This window comes from Abramis brama (assembly GCF_963993115.1).
Source record: "Abramis brama genome assembly, chromosome: 2".
NCBI lineage: Eukaryota > Metazoa > Chordata > Actinopteri > Cypriniformes > Leuciscidae > Abramis > Abramis brama.
In genome coordinates, this window is record NC_139964.1 from 50,840,906 (window position 1) to 50,859,407 (window position 18,502).

The 18,502-nt window shown below is 36.7% G+C and overlaps 1 protein-coding gene across 6 annotated transcripts in view; it reads left to right on the forward strand.

Moving 5' to 3' along the window:
- The window catches only part of lrba (LPS-responsive vesicle trafficking, beach and anchor containing), a 266,377-nt gene that overhangs the window by 76,513 nt on the left and 171,362 nt on the right, over positions 1–18,502 (forward strand). For all 6 annotated transcript variants that reach the window (XM_084095942.1, XM_084095944.1, XM_084095945.1 and 3 more), the window contains exons 23-32: positions 5–180; positions 766–919; positions 1,866–2,046; positions 5,963–6,084; positions 6,814–6,921; positions 7,087–7,228; positions 7,351–7,696; positions 15,198–15,373; positions 18,131–18,209; positions 18,320–18,453. In XM_084095942.1, the coding sequence (XP_083952068.1) occupies positions 5–180; positions 766–919; positions 1,866–2,046; positions 5,963–6,084; positions 6,814–6,921; positions 7,087–7,228; positions 7,351–7,696; positions 15,198–15,373; positions 18,131–18,209; positions 18,320–18,453 (1,618 nt within the window). The remainder of the gene's footprint in view (positions 1–4; positions 181–765; positions 920–1,865; positions 2,047–5,962; positions 6,085–6,813; positions 6,922–7,086; positions 7,229–7,350; positions 7,697–15,197; positions 15,374–18,130; positions 18,210–18,319; positions 18,454–18,502) is intronic.

The following is an 18,502-nucleotide window of genomic DNA, read 5'->3' on the forward strand; positions in this document are numbered from 1 at the left end:
GCAGAACCTGAGCTCAGATCAAGCAGCTGCTTCAAGCCCCACAGGTCAGGGCAATGAGGGCTCGTCTTCTGCACGGTCCACCATGTTCCGTATCCCAGAGTTCAAGTGGTCTCATATGCACCAGCGTCTTCTAACCGACCTGCTGTTCTCCATCGAGACAGATGTGCAGATGTGGAGAAGGTGAGAGGAACACCAAGAACCAAAGATCAAATAGACAAAGGAATAACATATCAGTATCTGTTTATAGATGTATGAAAAATATTGGTATAGATTATAAAAAAAAAAAAAAAAGGTAAGGTGCTGTCACATTTAATCTAGTAATCCACACGATCAGGAGTTTCATGTGAGGGCAAAAGATTTCCACACACAGATTTCACATTTGGTTTCAGGTTGGTGACATGAATTCATGCATTGACCAACAGAACTTCATATATGCTTCATACATTGACAATAGACAATGGAGCTTTTTTTCCTGTGAAATTTTGCTGAAATTTCACCAATGTGACAGCACTTTAAAGGGTGACTAGAAATCACTTTTTGTGCTATTCAACAGTTGCTGTTTATAGACATTACGTTAACCTAGAACATTGAAATAGAATATTATGCTCTTATTCAGCGAGCTTGGGAAAGGTGCTTTTTGAATAAATCTTTTTTGTACATTTTTATTTGTCATCATTTAGTCAAATATGGTATTGTTTGTAATTACCCTTCTGCTGCCTCAGTAGCAAGTTGTTGCATAACTGATTTTCTCACTTCCCCCCACAGTCATTCGACTAAGACAGTTATGGACTTTGTGAACAGCAGTGAGAATGTGGTATTTGTGCACAACACCATCCATCTCGTTTCTCAGGTGGTGGACAACCTCATCATGGCCTGTGGAGGAATCCTTCCTCTGCTGTCTGCAGCCACCTCCTCTTCGGTTAGTATGTGTGTGTGTGTGTCTCAGAACCCCGTCTACACCCGAAGCGAGCGGTATGTTGTTTTGCGTCAAAAGCAAATTGAACCAATTATAATCAGTGATACTGTCTATATGGGAAACTTTGGCCCAACTCCACATGTTAATCCCATATTCTGCATTCCCTCCCCTTTCTCTATTACTTTATTTAATATTTGAGTAACCTATTCACATCATGACAAATATTCGGTGCAATAAACATTTTAATTTGAATGAATGGCTGTTAATGTGTCTGTTCAGACTATCACAGACATTTGCATGCAGTCCATGTGACAGATTTTTTCTGTGTTCTAATCTCTTCTATCACACTGCAAAAAAAGATGGACAACCAATAAGATTCACACTTTTGGTCACATGGGCAAATCCGCTGCTAGGAAAATCGCGCTCACAAACTCATGAAGCACACAAAAATCAGAACGGCTGTAACATGTAAATACTGTTTGGCTTTCCTTCTCTGTTTCAAGCAGCTGTCAGAAACAGAAAGTTGCACAGCGCTTTGTACTCTGGAGTGACTGGGGTATTGTAGCTGTTTTTTTTATGCAATGGTCTAAACGGACAAATCACATGTGAAAATCGGACCTAATTTCAGCAGATTTTACTACTACACTTCAGCAGAAGTAAAAGTCTGAGAGAACCTTTAACGCATGGCGTGACACAGTGTACATACAAATGAACACAGATCTCTTTAGATAGAAGAGAGTGTGCTGACACTTCTTATTGTTTATCATTTATTTACTTTAATGATGGTGGTGAGTAATTTGATTACAATAGCTGTAGTTATGAAATGTGAAGGTGATGATAAAGGTGACCATCAGTGCATTATGGAGATCTGACTGAAGATAGTGCTGATGATGAAGGCTACAGTTACAGAAATGATGATGATGATAATAATGATTACACTGTCTTGCAGCATGAGTTGGAGAATATCGAGCCATCTCACGGTTTGGCTGTGGAGGCATCACTGATGTTCTTGCAGAGGCTGATCAATCTCGTGGACGTGCTTATCTTCGCCAGTTCACTCAACTTCACTGAAATCGAAGCAGAGAAGAACATGTCTTCTGGAGGAATCCTAAGACAATGCCTGCGTTTGGGTAAATCCCTTATTTCAGACTTTTTCTTTAGTGGTGTTTGCTAAAGCCAAAAGTATACTTGTCTGTGTTCTGCTCTAGCTCGCAGACTGTCTGTGTGCTGTAATTTTCATCATCAGCACAGTCCACTGATGTCTGTGCACATTGTCCACATTGTCTGCACGGACAGAAGCATATGTACAAGTTATTTGAGCGCTTGAAAAGAAAGCTCCAATACTGTAGGTAGTGTGCACCCCGTGTGTGTGCATCCCCACTCGCCTTCAATGGAGTATACTTTGAAATGCTTGCACATTAGGAGTAGAGACGGAGGAAACACAGAAAATAAATAAAAGTATATGTTTTTATATTAAGGCTTATTAGCTATTGCACATAATTGTGGTTAGGGACTTGAACAGTCAGTAAACTTTGCCATTTAACCCACCCTGCACTGTTTGTTCTACAGACACAGATTTGTTCAAGTTGTGTGGCTTGTTTTGAGGAGGTGTGCTATTACTTTTACAATTGGAGACAGTTGAACAATACCCCAAATACTTAAATTGAAGGTGGGACCCGAGACATACATAGGTATATGTATAGGGACTTGAATGAGCAAGTAATCATCATAACATTATGAAATATCAAATTCTATGTGTCTTTCTAGCTGTTTCTCTTTTTCTCTACACTACTGTTCAAAAGTTTGGGGTCAGTAAGATTTAAAAAAAAAAAAAAAAAAAATTTATAAAGGAAAAAAAAATACTTTTATTTAGCAAGGACACATGAAATTAATCAAAAGTGACAATTTATACTATTACAAAAATATCATAGTTTCCAACTGTTTTCAACACTGATAATACAAAGAAATGTTACTTGAACACCAAATCAGCATATTAGAATAATTTCTGAAGGATCATGTGACTCTAAAGACTGGAGTAATGGCTGCTGAAAATTTTGTTTTTAACTATAAAATATATTACATTTTAAATTATATTAAAATATCTGATCTCTTTTCTTGCTCTGCTCACTCATGTTTCCTCCTTTTTCATCCCTCAATAATTTTGAAATAATGTTCTGCTTTTATTATTTTATTTCTCAACCTGTTCTCTTTCACACACTGCTTTTCACTTAAAATCACCCTCACTGGTTCATGGGAAATCGACTTTCAATTGATTTTAATAGAGTTTGATGTTAGCATGTTGATAAGCTAAACGTCTGGAGCAGCTCACTAGGTTTTGGAGCACAGCCCTTTTTGCTCATTGAATTCTCTCTATTGGTTAATTTGGAGTAGAGGTAATAACGGTTTTTACCTACCATCCCCTCCCATCTGTGTGAGTTGTCTGATAGTGTTATTATAAGCTCTCCACACTGCAGTGCTCTAAAATGGCCATTGACTCTAATGGCTGTTTTGTAGCCTGAGGCACCTCCTTCTTTATGTGTCTATGTATCACAAACCGTACTGCACCGTTATAGACCACGTAACAGAAATCCAGCCGTTCAGATTGATTACATTATTCATCTCTCTCTCTCTCTCTCTCTCTCTCTCTCTCTCTCTCTCTCTCTCTCTCTCTCTCTCTCTCTCTCTCTCTCTCTCTCTCTCTCTCTCACACACTCACACACACACACGATCCTCCTTGAAGCTATCTAGACACCATCAAACTCCCTCTCCTCTAAATATAACACTTTTCCACTCTACTACCCCTCCGCTTTGCCACATCGGCTCTCTCTCCCATGTAACCCACTGAACAAAATGGCCGGTGTGTTAAATCGACTCGACACTGTGCAGCAAAGGCAGGGTGGAGCTTCCCGATTGGTGGAGTGAGAGAGAAACCGAAGCCTGTTTTTAGGAGGGCTAAAGTATAAAATGAATATTTGATGAGGTCTGCCTGTGTGTAATCAGATTTGGGATCTGTAACAAGGTTTTGCCCGCCATCTCTCCTTCTATAGCTCTCTTTCGCTTGCTCTTTCGTTCAAATAACTAGAACGTCTAATGGAAAAAGCTGGTTAGTTCCAGCGCTGGAATAATACCTTTAATCTAAGCGTTTTGGAGTTTACATTTGTCAGTTGTCAAGGTATGAGAGGACAGAGGGTTGAATAGAGTCATACACATGCACAGTCACGCACACACATTGTGCAGTACAAACTCAAACTCATGTGCAGTACATTAAAACGAAAACACACACGCATGCACCATACTGATCTTACATATAGCATGCAATACATCAAATTAAATTCAGTAAGAGGATTTTTCTGCACCATGGTGGTGGGAAGCCGGCCAAAATGATTAAACAGAATAAGCAAATTCATCTGTTTTGCAAACCTCATACAGTTTAATGTGTTTTTCTTTTTTAACTCTACACGACTGTTATGTCTTGGAGAAGAATTATTAATATATATATTTTTTTGTATCATTGTTTGTTTATTTTTAATGTTGCTTGTTAAGTAGGGATGCATGATATATTGGTATCATATTAGTTATCAGCCAATACTAGAGATGTTTTAATTTATTTTTAATTTTTATTTAGTAAATATTGGTTATTTATTGGCCAGTATTTAATATTTAATTGTGCATGTTCATTTAGATTACCTTTGCCATTATCTAACACTCTTTGAAAACACTAATAAAAAAATAAAAAAACACTAATAATTTAATAAGACTCTTAAATGTAATCTGTAATTAAAAATGAATATCCATTATTCATTATATATTAGTGTTTTACTTCTAGTCTATTTAGACAAAATAATCATAATAAAATTATACATTTAAATACTGGCAATTTATCAATTGTCATCCATACTTGAAAGTAATTATTGCTTATCGGTATATTATATCATTTTTATATTGATGCATCTCTATTGCTTAGGGAAACATCACTTTTATGCTCATATATGTTTTTGAACAAACCCCTCAACATACACTAGCATTCAAAAGTTTGCTCACCACTCTTGTGCATTTATTTGACCAAAAATACAGATTTTCTTTTTATATTATTAAATATTATTACAATTTAAAATAACTGTTTTCTATTTTAACATATTTTAAATGTAATTTATTCCTGATGGCAAAGCTGAATTCTCAGCAGCCATTAATCGTCAGTGTCATATGATCCTTCTGAAATCATTCTAATATGTTGATTTCTTATTATCTATGTTAAAAACAGTTATGCTGCCTAATATATTTGTGGAAACTGTGATGCAATTTTTCAGGATTTCATGACGAATAGAAAGTTTGAAAAAGTAGCATTTATTTAAAATATTGTTTTATTGTAACTTTTGATCAATTTATGTGTCCTTGCTGAATCTAAGTTATAATTTCTTTAAAAAAAAAAAAGATCTTGCTGACCCAAACCTTTGAACACTAGTGTCGTTAACTCATCCTACAGCATTTGAGCTTCAGACATGCATGATACCTAAAATCATGCAGCTTGTTGAGGAGAGGTGTGCCATTACTTTTCTAAGCGATCAGATTTACGACGATCTTCCAGGTGGACGTTAAAACATCCCTTAGACTTGCACATTAAATGAGGAACTCGAGCCATATCTAGCGTCTAAAATATCATAGAGACTTGGGCTTTTTTTACTCTGACAGTAAGCAACCTCCTTTCAACCACCATGCAACTCCCTAGAAACCATCTAGAACACCCAAGCTACGACATAGCAACACACAAAACACTGTTAGCTTCTTAGAAATGTACATATTTCTTCATATACTTATGGCTTCAGTTTTCAGTGGTTCACTCATAAGGTGGTGTTTTAAGCCCCTTTTCATCGTCATGCTATGACCTTCTTATATGTCATGTTTCTTTTAGTCTATATATCTTTTCATTCTGGTACCCTTTCATCTCTACGAGGTTGTCTTTTCCCCTGTATTTCTACTTCTCAGTTGCCGCTCTCTCACAGTCTCTCTCTGTCTGTCCCTCTCTCATACACTCTTTCTCCACCTCAGTGTGTGCGATGGCTGTGAGAAACTGTCTGGAATGTCAGCAGCACACTCTGGGTAAGTCTGGTGCAGAGAGCAGCCGTGGACAGCAAAGCCTTCTGGGAGCCGCCAAGTCTATACCAGCACAGGCAAGTTCAACATCATGCCACGGATACCTCTCTCTCTCTACTGTCTAGATGGTAATTTTAAATAGGTTTGATTCTTACAGTTCCAGTAAAAAAAAACACACAACTACACTCCACACTCACAGCTCATCTATTATTTAGAATCTTTCCAAAACCGTTGCATTAATGCCCCTGTGCCTCAGCGCTGTCTAAATGTGCAACAGCAAAACAAAAGACTCCCTATTTTTATAAAATCCAACTGATATCAAATATTAGAGCAGTGGGAAAATGTATTTGTGCTGAGCTGACAGTAGAGCTGGGTATCGAGTTCGATACTTATATCGAGTTCGATAATTACCTCGATACCATCGAGTATAAAAAAAAATGTCTTGTAAAAAATGTAATTTTTTGTTAAACTGTTAATAAATTGCTGTTAAATTGAACACGTTTCATGATTTAAATTAATTACACATTAAATTAGGCATCTTGTAAAGTGTGCTTATCCTTAAGGTTAGCTGGATTAACAGTTTACAGTTCAGTTCTTGTTTTTTTTCCCTCTTCATATTAATGGTACAGCCTCTGCTATAACCATTATCTGTTCATAAAATTGGTATCGAAAAAAGTATTGTTTAGGAACTGGTATCGAAGTCATGGTATCGGTATCGATATCGATATCGAAAATTTTTGAACGATACCCAGCCCTAGCTGACAGACTGAATGAGACTGTGTGAACTGAGTTTGTGTGTGTTGCAGAGTCCTGTGGACATTGTGACAGGAGGGATGTCTCCTATCAGTGATTTAGACCGTCTTCTGCAGGACATGGACATCAATCGTCTCCGTGCTGTAGTGTTCAGAGACATAGTGAGTCTCTTCACTCAGTACTTATATTCAACATCTCTTCCATTCAGCTAATGCTTCATTTTTGCTAATGCTTTAATGCTAATGCTTTCATGCATTGCTAGTTTAGCTGATTTTTAAAATATTCCAAATTAATTTTAATTTGTTTTGCTGTGTGCTGTGCTTTAGGAGGACAGTAAACAGGCTCAGTTCTTGGCCCTGGCAGTGGTCTACTTCATCTCTGTACTCATGGTATCCAAATATCGAGATATACTGGAGCCACACAATGACAAAAGAAATGCCCAGCGCTCACAGTCTATCAGGAGCACAGGTGACCACCTGAACCCACACACATCACTGCAGCAAGATTAAACCCAGAGAACCTACAGAACAGATACACATGTATTCTGTGTTTTGATGAGTGGACTAGTGTGTTTTTATTTTTTATTCCAGAGAGTGTTCAGTCTGATCTCGAGAACGGTTTGTCTCCTCATCGTCGAGACTCTAGCATTGAGGGTGAGAAGACTTCAGCCATCCCCAGTGATGCTGAGACACGAACCGGCCCGGACGCTGTATCTGAAGCCTTGTCTACTTTGTCCTCTGAAGTCAGGAGAGGCTCAGAGGTCACTAATAGAGACAGCAAAGGAAAAAACGTCAATGTCAAGGATATTTTGAGAAGTCTCGTTAGCGCACCCTCTGGCGACATTATGGTGGACCCCAGCCTTATACCGCCTGGGTTTCTGGGTGCAGTGGGTGATGCCTCCCGTGACCCGTCCGTCCAGTTCCACTCCTTTGACAGGTGAGTGGCCATCAGAATGAATGTTCACTGGCCAATCTGTGCACACTGATGTAAATGCTTTGCTATAGGCACAAAAGCTTCTACTCTTGTTTATTTATTTATTTATTTTATATCTGTTGTTCTTTGTCCACACATTTTGTTCTGTGTTCATGTAAAAAAAAAAAAAAAAAAGTTTTCTCTCAGAGTGTGCTATGGTCATATACCGGTTTGTGTGTATTTTATGATGGACACCCTCACAGAGTGTCTGACTTCTGCTGTGAAAGTGTGCCGTTTTACACACAAACAAACAGCCTTACAACAGCAGAGCCCATCAAAATGGGCCTCAGGAGACACATACACATCCACTTGTCCATTCCTCCACCAGTGGATTTGTGTCTGTATGTTAGGGCAGAAATGGTTATTGTTAAAAAAAAAAACAAAAAAACTACAGTTATGCTACTGTCTCATATCTAACAAGACTGAAAATATGAATATTAAATTTGCGTGACGTGTAGTTTTAAAAACAGAATTGAATTTTATTCAGTACCTCTCTCTCTCTCTCTCTCTCTCTCTTAATATCATGACTTTCAGTTCTGTCAACAGTTCTGAAACTTGTATTATATAAAATATTTGAGCTAAATTTGCAGTGAACATACAGCATGAGCAGTACAGTCCGATTTTCAAATTACCCAGTCATCTGTCCCGGAATAATTCAATTCCTCTTGCCTAACGAATTGTAAGGTGTTATTTTTTTAGAGGAATTCTGAGTATACACCGCTGTTCATGTTTTGTTTTTTTTTCAATTTTTTTGGGGTGAAAGAAGTCTCTTCAAAATACTTCAAAATCAGTCTAATATGCTGATTTGCTGCTCAAGAAACATTTCTTATTATTATCAATGAACAGTAGATAACGGTTACTATAACTTTTCAATTTCAATTTAACGAATTCTTGCTAAATATAAGTATTAATTTCTTTAAAAAGAATATTTTGCACGGTAGTGTATATAAGTGGTTTTGTGAGGTTTTTTTCTTTCTTCCTTTGCATCTCTTGTCTGTTTTTTAAAGAGTTTAGTGTAACTGCTGCTCTGTGGGGAGGGTGGGGTGCTTTGGGAAACCAGATCCATTGCTATGTGTTGGCGGACGTCTACAGTGTCTGGTTTTTATTTGCTGCATTGTCTGTGTGTAAGTCTGACATAACCAGAGAGGGTTTATTACAAAAAAAGAAAAAAAGGAGAGACTGAAGAAATAAAAAAGAGAGATTTTGCTTTTGTGTTGGAAATAGACAGCAGTATGCCATGCCATCTTCTTTCTGTTTACCTCCTACTCTCTCACATCTCTTCTCTTTTCTTTTTGCTCTGGGCATCTGTGAGACATCCCTCTGATCTGGCCTTGTGTTTTATCTGAGGAATGCTCTGTCAGGTATCACAGCGCTGCTGGTATCAGGACAGGGATTATGCTGGCTCCCGCAGAGGATGAGCTCAAAGCTCCCAGCATTCACTGCAGCTCGCTTCTGCCACCACCTCTGAGAAATAAAGACATTTTGAAAAGACTTGGTCCTCCATCAGGTCTTTGGTCAAACCAAGTCCTGTTCACAACAACACAAATAAATTCTGAATGCGGTTTGTCTGTTCAGACCAACGGGCTGAATGAAAATGCAAATTCACTCTCTGACAGTAGGTGGTGAATATAGACAAGCAGTTGTTGTTGACAAACCAAAAGTTGTATTTCTGCTTGTCACAGAGAAGAAAGTCAAGATCTTCCAGATTTTTGGATTTGCTATGGTGTTTATGGTTTATTGTACACTGTAAAAAAAAAATCTCAATTCATTATATTTTGTTTCTTTTTAGCATGTTTTTTGTTTTTGTTTTACTTACTCCTCAAGTAGAGGTAACTTAAATTTGTGTCTATTCAAATAAATTGGACAAATAAACTGGAAAAAACGCAGTAAAATAAGTTTTTTTTAAAACAGTTTTTTAAACAGTTTATGCAGGTTCCATATTCTCCCCCGCTATTTACTGTCGTTAGTCATAGTTTTATCTAACAACAGCAGCTCTGAACATGTGACCAAAAGTGTCAATCTTATTGGTTGGTCGTTTTTTTCGTAGTGCGATGGAAAATAAATTAGAAAACCTCTATAAAAAGAAATTCTGTATTATTGACGGAATGTAAATGGATGCATTAACATCCATTGATTCAGATTAAAATGTTAAACCGAATTTTCTACTGAGTATTTGTCTTGGTGTGAACAAGCCTTTACTAATAATTTTTTTTTTTTTTTTTTTTACTGGTCTAACACCAATTCAGTTAATAATTTTGGTCTAATTCAACACCTGTATTCCTTTTTCCATTCTTTTGCTTTTTTTCCACATCAGTATTTTAGATTCAAAATAATTTAAATTGATCTTAAAGTACAGTATGTGTGTGTTTTAGGTACTGTGGCTGGCTTGCAACTTTTTACTTCAAAGAATTCACTTTAAATACTACTAAGATGAAAAATTATATTTTAAAAGTATTTAAATGAATTGTATTTAATTGAATTAATATATGTGTAATAATTTAAATGACACTTTTTTTTTTGTTCACATATGTAGCTAATAAGTTATTAGATAAGTTATTAAATCTGTGTGCGTAGTAAAATAATGATCAAAATGCTGCTTAAAATTATTTTAAATGGAGTGTAATGTCACATAGGACATGTCAATTTCCCATTTTCCAGAGTGTTCAGTTCAGTTCATCTTTTTTAATTTCCCAAGGGCAATTGGGTTGCAGCATACACACATAAAACAATCACATACAAACAATACCAACATATAAAACAACCTAAGATATTCACACACACACAAAAAATGAATGAAAACCAGAGGGGAGGAGGTGAAACTCATGGTGCATGGGGTGAGATTCATCTAACAATATACTCTGGGCTTTTCCCAACACCTGCCTTTGATCCAACTGGGCCATGCTCATCTGCTTCTTCCCAGTTATTTTACTCCAGAGTGCAAGGAAAAGTCTTATCTCCTCTTAGGATTCCCCCCAGCAGAGAGGTGCCGAGTTATCTGGATGACTCCAGATCGAAGTCTGCTGTTCTCCAAGTCCATTCACACACTTTCCCTCTTCAACACACACTCGCTTGTCCTGTCCTCCATTCTCGCTTCTCTCTCTTGTTACAGCTCTCTCTCTATATCATTTTGAGTCATGTTTTTTTTTCTTTTTTGTCTCATTTCGTTGATTTGACTATTTTGAGATGTTTTCCGTTGCACTCTTCCACCACACATATGAATAAGTTACCAAAAAAAAAACAACCAAATATTTCAAACCCAGAGCGATGAATTCTCCCGCTGTTCCCTCTACTGAAGTGTGATTAGTGTTGCTGCATTTAACTCCATTCATACTATGTACACAGAGCTTCACTGAAGTTATACTCTGTGCCAGCATGCATGCATGCTTGCTTAACAGAGTGTATGTCGGAACACCCAGGGTGGTGTGATTGAATCCCTGGGGATTTACGAGTGTTATATATGGAAAAAATACAGGGTCTCCCAGATAAAACAGGACTGGGGTCAAGGGTAAAACAGACGTTAAATTTATTTACTATCAACGACATCCTGATTTCATCATACGTCTTTCTTACCCCGCTTTTGTTTTGACATGAAGTCTGCAAATATTTGCTGATAGGATCCAGAAACCAGTGAATGGTGTCATAATGACTTGTTGGACAAAATTTGATTTACACGTCACCAAATAAATATGGGCGGGTTAGGATGTCACAGAGATAGCGAAATTGCTGATGTTCTTGACAAGTTTTTTTCCAACTATAAAAATGAGATGAAAAATTATGATATTTAAATATTTTAATTAAAACTTACACTATATAACTAGTTTGTCACCACATTGGATGTCTAACTAACATGGTTATTTATCCGTTTGGGTCCCACTTTATATTAAGTGGCTTTAAGTACTATGTACTTACATCGAAAAGTAGGTACAATGTACTTATTGTGTTCATGTTGTATTGTAAAACGCTTTTGCTGCTATTGAGGTGGAATACGGGTAAGGTTAGGGACAGGTGTGGTGGTATGGATAGGTTTAAGGGTGGGCTAAGGTGTAAGGGAAGGGTCAACAGTGTAATTTACAAATGTAATTAGATAAATTAATTACAGCTGTAATTACATTCAGGTATTTTTTAAATATAAGTACAAATGTAAAAACATGTATGTACACAATAAGTCCATTGTATCAAATTATTAATTTCAATGTTAGTACATAGTAGTTAAAGCCTCTTAACCTGAAAGTGGGACCTCTTTGTAGGTACTTTATTTGCCTTAAACAATAAAACAACACAGTATTAAGCTTACAACCAGCAGGGCTAATTTAAAGCAGCATTTTATTTTTATTCTGCGTGAGGAAGCTGATTGTTCAGCCCTTGTTGAACATCAGCACAAAATGTCGATTCATGTCCTGTAAGATCAGGTTCTCGCACACATTTCCTCACACCCGATCTCACATTCGGGCAGATTACGGGAAACATGCTGTTTACATGTCGTCTCCAAGAGTGTTGGTTAAAACTGCTAAATAATTCAGCATCTGGAATCCAAACTCCATGGACGCTGGTCAGCACTGGCCTCTCGTCTGGTGGTATACACCTGGCAGCTCTGATTAATTGACAGAAGTAGTGAGTTGGGGCTAAGTGTGGCTAATGGTGTGCTGAATAATTTAAAACCTGCGTCTTTGAGCAGATGGATCTGCAGCCGCTCACCCCCCCCTCCGTCAGCAGCCGTCCACCCCCACCATCCCACCAGCGGTCAGCGCTAAACATGCACTTGAGAGAGAACAGGAATGTGCTCTAATAGAGTTTTTGGAACAGTGAACTGTTGTACAGCAAATGCTGATGTCATGAGCATGATACCGCAAGCCTTCCAGTTTACAAATTCCTCTTTCGTTTTCTTGGACTATTTTCAAGTCAAGGAGACATCAGAAGTGTAGAAATGGTGTGAGAACTCTCATTCCTGTGCTTTAACTTCTAGGCAACTTCCAGCGGGACGTTTGAAGCAGTCTGTCCTAGACGGCTCTTATCTGATGCTAGCGTGCCTCCTCAGTCTGTAGCGTCTCTATGGATGTGTTCTGGAGAGGAGCTGGTGACTGCGTAGCATTACCCCTTCTGTCAGCACTGATAAACTGAACACTAGCCGCTGTGAAAGGCCAGAGCACTGTCAGGGCTTTCAGCTGATATGAACCATTTCCATTTTTACCTCTAGACAATGTAGAGTGCAACAGAGAGCCATGACATCATTATGAAAGCTCTTAAATACTGATGCGTTCTTTGTATTATAACTTTTTGCCATATGTTATTATGGAAGTGTTACCATGGTTACTTAAGTTTCCACCCTGGTTTACATCAACATGCATTCTTTTCTTTAATGAGACATTTCATTTTTGAACAAAATAATTTGTCATTGGAGGTACAGTAGTTAAATCTTTGGACACACCTATTATTTATGATTACTTTAACATTTTTGAATAATTGTGAATCATCAAAACTGTGTTATAACACAAATGGACAAACAAATCAAAACCATTTCATATTTTAGCCTAGAGACACTTTCTCAACCAGCCTCATGTGAAGAAACCTGGTTCGTATAGGCCTATCTAATGTCTTGAAGGTTCCTATGTATGCTAGTTGTTGTTGGCTGATTTCCTCCACTTCCTTGCCCACATAAAACAATACATGCATTTAAAAAAATTGCCGGTAAATACAGTTTTTTGACTTAGGAATTCCCAATGAACACACAATGTTTGCAATTGCACACCTAAATAAGGTTTCTGGCTATGCTGTTTTTTTTTTTTTCAAGTTTCTCTTTTAATGCATTCTAATTTGTTTGCTATTACGTCCTTGATACTTGCATTGTTTGGTTGTGTGCATATGTTGTGCATAGCTGAAACATTACAAGACAATCTAGTGGCAACAACCGTATATGTCCAAGTAAACAACTTTGTCAATTTAAAAATCCTATCCAGCCAACTGGTAAACGGCAGGATGAGGAGCACTATAGATATCCTTATAGATAGATAGCCACGATAGCCTTCTGATAGCATCACTTCACCTGCAAAAGAGCCATAAATTTATACCCAAATGGAAATATCCATAGCTAATATACCAGAATGCTTGCTCCCACTGTGTAAGTATGGGACGAAAGAATGCTTTAGGACAAATTCCATGACTGTCCCTTGTTGTTTTGGGAAGCATGGAAAAGCAACTATAATAAATGAGCTTTTATGTTTCATTTGACTTGACTTATTTTTGTTATTATTAAATCACATGTACAGTACTATTCATAGTTCAAAACAACTAAATATCTGAATTGTGAATGGAAAATATTTTTTCACAATTGCACACCTAATAAATAAGGTTTCTGGCTGCACTTTTTTCACTTTTCTCTTGTAACATCTCAGTGGAAACTCTGGTCCATATTAGAATCATATCAAAATATAACTGAATATTATACATGTCTAGAAAACTAATTTCAAGCATGTAAGCATAAATAATGAGATCATATCGTTTTTAAGATCATGGGAAATTATACATTCAGTCAAGTGTGTCCAAATGTTTGACTGAGACTGTGTGCACACTCCACAACTTTAGGATGAACCTGTATTTTGTATTATTATAACCTGTATTATTCAGTCTTCACCTAACCGCAAATCAACTTGTTTATGAGATTATCATAAGATATGACACTGTACTGCGACACGCAGGAGCTACTAGACCATAACACACCGCCAACTTTAATCAATCACAAAGTTTAGAGCTCTGAGTGACAGGAGCAGGGAGGCCATTGATTGGTCGGAAGATAGATGCTGCCATTATGGAATATTCTATGTCAGGGAAACAGGGCTCTAATTACACTAACACGGTAAATGGGCTTCTTGTGTTCTGTGAGCTGGGCGGCTTTTTATACTAAATCACATTATGTGCGGCATATTTAGCCGACATCATCAGTCTCATCGTTACAGGGCCGACGATGGAACAAGAGCTAATGGTTTTTTGACTGAGTACTTGATTCTCTTGCTCTGTGTATTTACCAGAGCAGTCTATTTTCCACTGCTGTTTGTGAAACATTAAAAAAGACTAATCTAAGTATCAAATTCTTTAAAACTATTCCATTCTACCCACAAAAAAAATAAAAAAAATAAGAATATATATATTTTTAATTTAATTTTAATATATATATATATATATATATATATATATATATATATATATATATATATATATATATATATATATATATATATATATATATATATATATATATATATATATATATATATATATATATATATATAGTTCAAAAGTTAGAGGTTGTTAACATTTTTCTTTTTAAATGTTTTTGAAAGAAGTCTTTAATGCTCACCGAGGCGGCATTTATTTGATTATTTTATTGACAGTAAAGGATTTTTTTGGTGAATGGAAAGTAAAAAAAAAACAGCATTTATTTGAAATGGCAATCTTTTGTCTTCTTTCACAGGAGTGTTGTTGTTGCACCCAAGAAAGCGGGCGGGGTTCCCTCACCAGGAATGAGCACAGTCTCCACAGCCGCATCCGTCCCATCAGCCACTGCTGCATCCTCAGGTGGAACTCCAGTCGACAGTGTGTCTGTGGTGTCCGCAGGAGACACTGTTCAAAGCACAGAGTCCGCCCCAGGTGAGTGGGGACGTCTTTATGAATGATCATGTCTACAATGTTACCTATACATACCCAAGTGCTGTTTCCTCAGTTATAGAAATGTATATCTCAATCCCAGTATAGGATATTAATATGAATCAGTCCTGTGTTCTGTCCTTTACAATCACTGTACTGTATATTACAATTAATCAGACCTGAGATTATAACCCAACTACTAATTTAGTCGTTTTTATGATTTAAAGATGTTCCAGGACCAGATTTTCTCTTTTTTTTTTGTTCTTTTTTTTTTTGATGGTTTTGTGATATCTGGAAAGTTTCTAGAGCAAAACAAATCCTCTATAAATAAAATATAAATATACACTACTGTTCAAGAGAAGTCTTATGCTCACCAAGCATTTATTTCATCAAAATACAGTAAAAACGGTAATATTGTGAAATATTGTTACAATTTAAAATAACTGTTTTCTATTTTAATATCTTTTAAAACGTAATTGGTAACCCTTTATAATAAGGTTCAATTTGTTAGCATTAGTTAACATGAAGTAACAATGAAAAATGCTTTTACATTTTTTTTTAATTAATCTTAGCTGATGATAATTTCAACATTTACTAATACAGTACATTGTTAAAATCAAAAGTTGTATCTGTTCATATTATTTCATGGACCTGAGCTAACATGGAGTAACAACGAACAGTTGTATTTTTATTAACTAAGGCTAACAAAGATTAATAAATGTATTGCTCATTGTTAGTTAATGCATTGAATGATTTAAAAAAAAAAAAAACAGTCCTCACAGATTTAGTTAAACCAACTTAAGGTCATCTGAAGTGGTCTTCACAATTTAAAATCCTGATACACCATGCAAATCATGTTTTTCAGTAAATCTAATCATATCAACAAGTTTGTGTGATGATTAAAGGTTGGATTTGAATTGTAGCCAACGTCATCACCTCTGTCTAAAACCATTGCATCTATGTCCTTTCTAATATAGTGAAATCAACATCTGCATGCACACATGATCCTTTGTGCATGAAGGGATTGTTTTTAGCTCCCTTTTGCTTTTCTTGTCTTTGAACTGGTGTACTCATGGGCCTATATCTCATGCTTGAGGTTGTAAGCTTGTCTGTGTCTTTATGGTTCTCATGTGTATGTGTGTGCGAGGATAGGGGCAGGTCCCAGCTGAATAGTGATAAGCTAATTTTCTCCGGGCTGTTTGAAGTGGCTACTTCATCTCCGCACAAGCACATGTTGGTGCTTTAAGAGCCGCTGTCCCCACAGCCAGAAACATTCCACGATGCTGCCTGTCATCCTGCTAGAGTTATCCCTGCCCTGAGACTCTGTGTGTGTGTGTGTGTGTGTGTGTGTGTGTGTGTGTGTGTGTGTGTGTGTGTGTGTGTGTGTGTGTGTGTGTGTGTGTGTGTGTGTGTGTGTGTGTGTATGTGTATGTAGAGTTATTAGTGCATGCAGATTTATTGTGGTGTGATATCCTGTGAGAGAAAGGGTGATCGTGCCAAGACCTTTACTAGCCCAAAATGTGACACTTGCAGGGCAAGATTAAATTTATTGACATATAATTACTCGTACACTAATCACAGCCACACACAGGGCTAATGAATTTATGGGCTGTTTTATCAGGGGGAGTGTAAGAGCTGCTCTAATGCTTATTTTACATGAATGCTAACCCAAGCAGAGCAATCATTCAGCTAAAGCTCATTTCACATGGTTTCAGGGCTTCAACGGACATCTTCTCTCTTGTCCTTTATATGACCGTGTAGATAGCTGCAGGAAAGGGTGATTTTACTAGGTTGTTAGTTGGGATGGACAATAAGAAAATTGTCAGTACATTCACAATGATTTTGCTTAAGTTACTCCATAAAGTTGCTATATAAAGTGTTTTTGCTATATAAACTTCAGTAGCCTAAATGGTATTAGATGTTTGCTGAGCTTATTTCTAAGGTCATTACTTCAAACTGTCGGTATCTAGTGATAAATTAATGATTCAACTCTGATATCATGTGCATTATCACTCAGAATTGGTCATGTTCAGAAGTGTTTTTTTTTTTTTTTTTTAAAGAAGTCTCAGACTCGCCAAGGTTGCATTTATCTGATCAAACACACAGTAAAACAGTAATATTGTGAAACATTATTACAATTTAAAATAACTGGTTTCTATTTTAATACATTTTAAAATGTAATTTATTCCCGTAATGGGAAAGCTGAATTTTCAGCAGCCTTAACTTCAGTCTTCAGTGTCACATGATCTTTCAAAAACCATTCTAATTCAGATTTGGTGCTCAGTAAACATTTTTTAATTGTTATCAATGTTGTTTTTGCTGCTTAATACTTTTGCGGGAACCTTTATACATTTTTTCCCCCAGATTCTTTGATGAGTTGAAAGTTCAAAAGACCAGCATTTAACTGAAATAGTAATCTTTTGTAACATTATAAATGTTGCTTTTTATCAATGTAATGCATTCTTGTTGTTATTGTGTGCTTTTAAAAAAAATAAACTTTAGATTTACTGTAATTCTTAGATTTTACTGTATTTCTACTGCAATTGGCTACAGTAGCATATAGTATATTATAATAATAATAATAATAATAAATAATAAATGTCAAAACAATTATCTGTCTGCCCTATCACCCAGCTTTAATCTGTAGAATTAGTGAAGATTTATTCATGGAAGATGTGCTTGTTCTAGCTTATTGGATCCTTGTATTGTTTAGTGTGTATGTATCTGTAATGAGTATTTTACTGGTTGTATTCTCTGCAGGAGGAACCTCCACAAGCTCCAACCTGCCATCTGTCCCTGCCTTACCCCCAGTGACCCAGAGCTCCGCCCCCAGCATGAGGTCTTTTTTTTTCTTCGTTTTTCTCCAGAAATACATATTTGATTTGATCTTTATCTGGTATTTCACAGTCTGTTCACTTTTTTAAAGTCTGTTTGTGTATGTGTTTTCAGTATCTCAGAGAGATTGGAACATGCTCTGGAGAAGGCAGCTCCTTTACTCCGAGAAATTTTTGTGGATTTCGCACCGTTCCTCTCTCGCACACTGCTGGGCAGTCACGGACAGGAGCTACTCATTGAGGGCACCAGTGAGCGACTCTTCTGCTCTTATTACTGATATATGCAAAATATTTCACA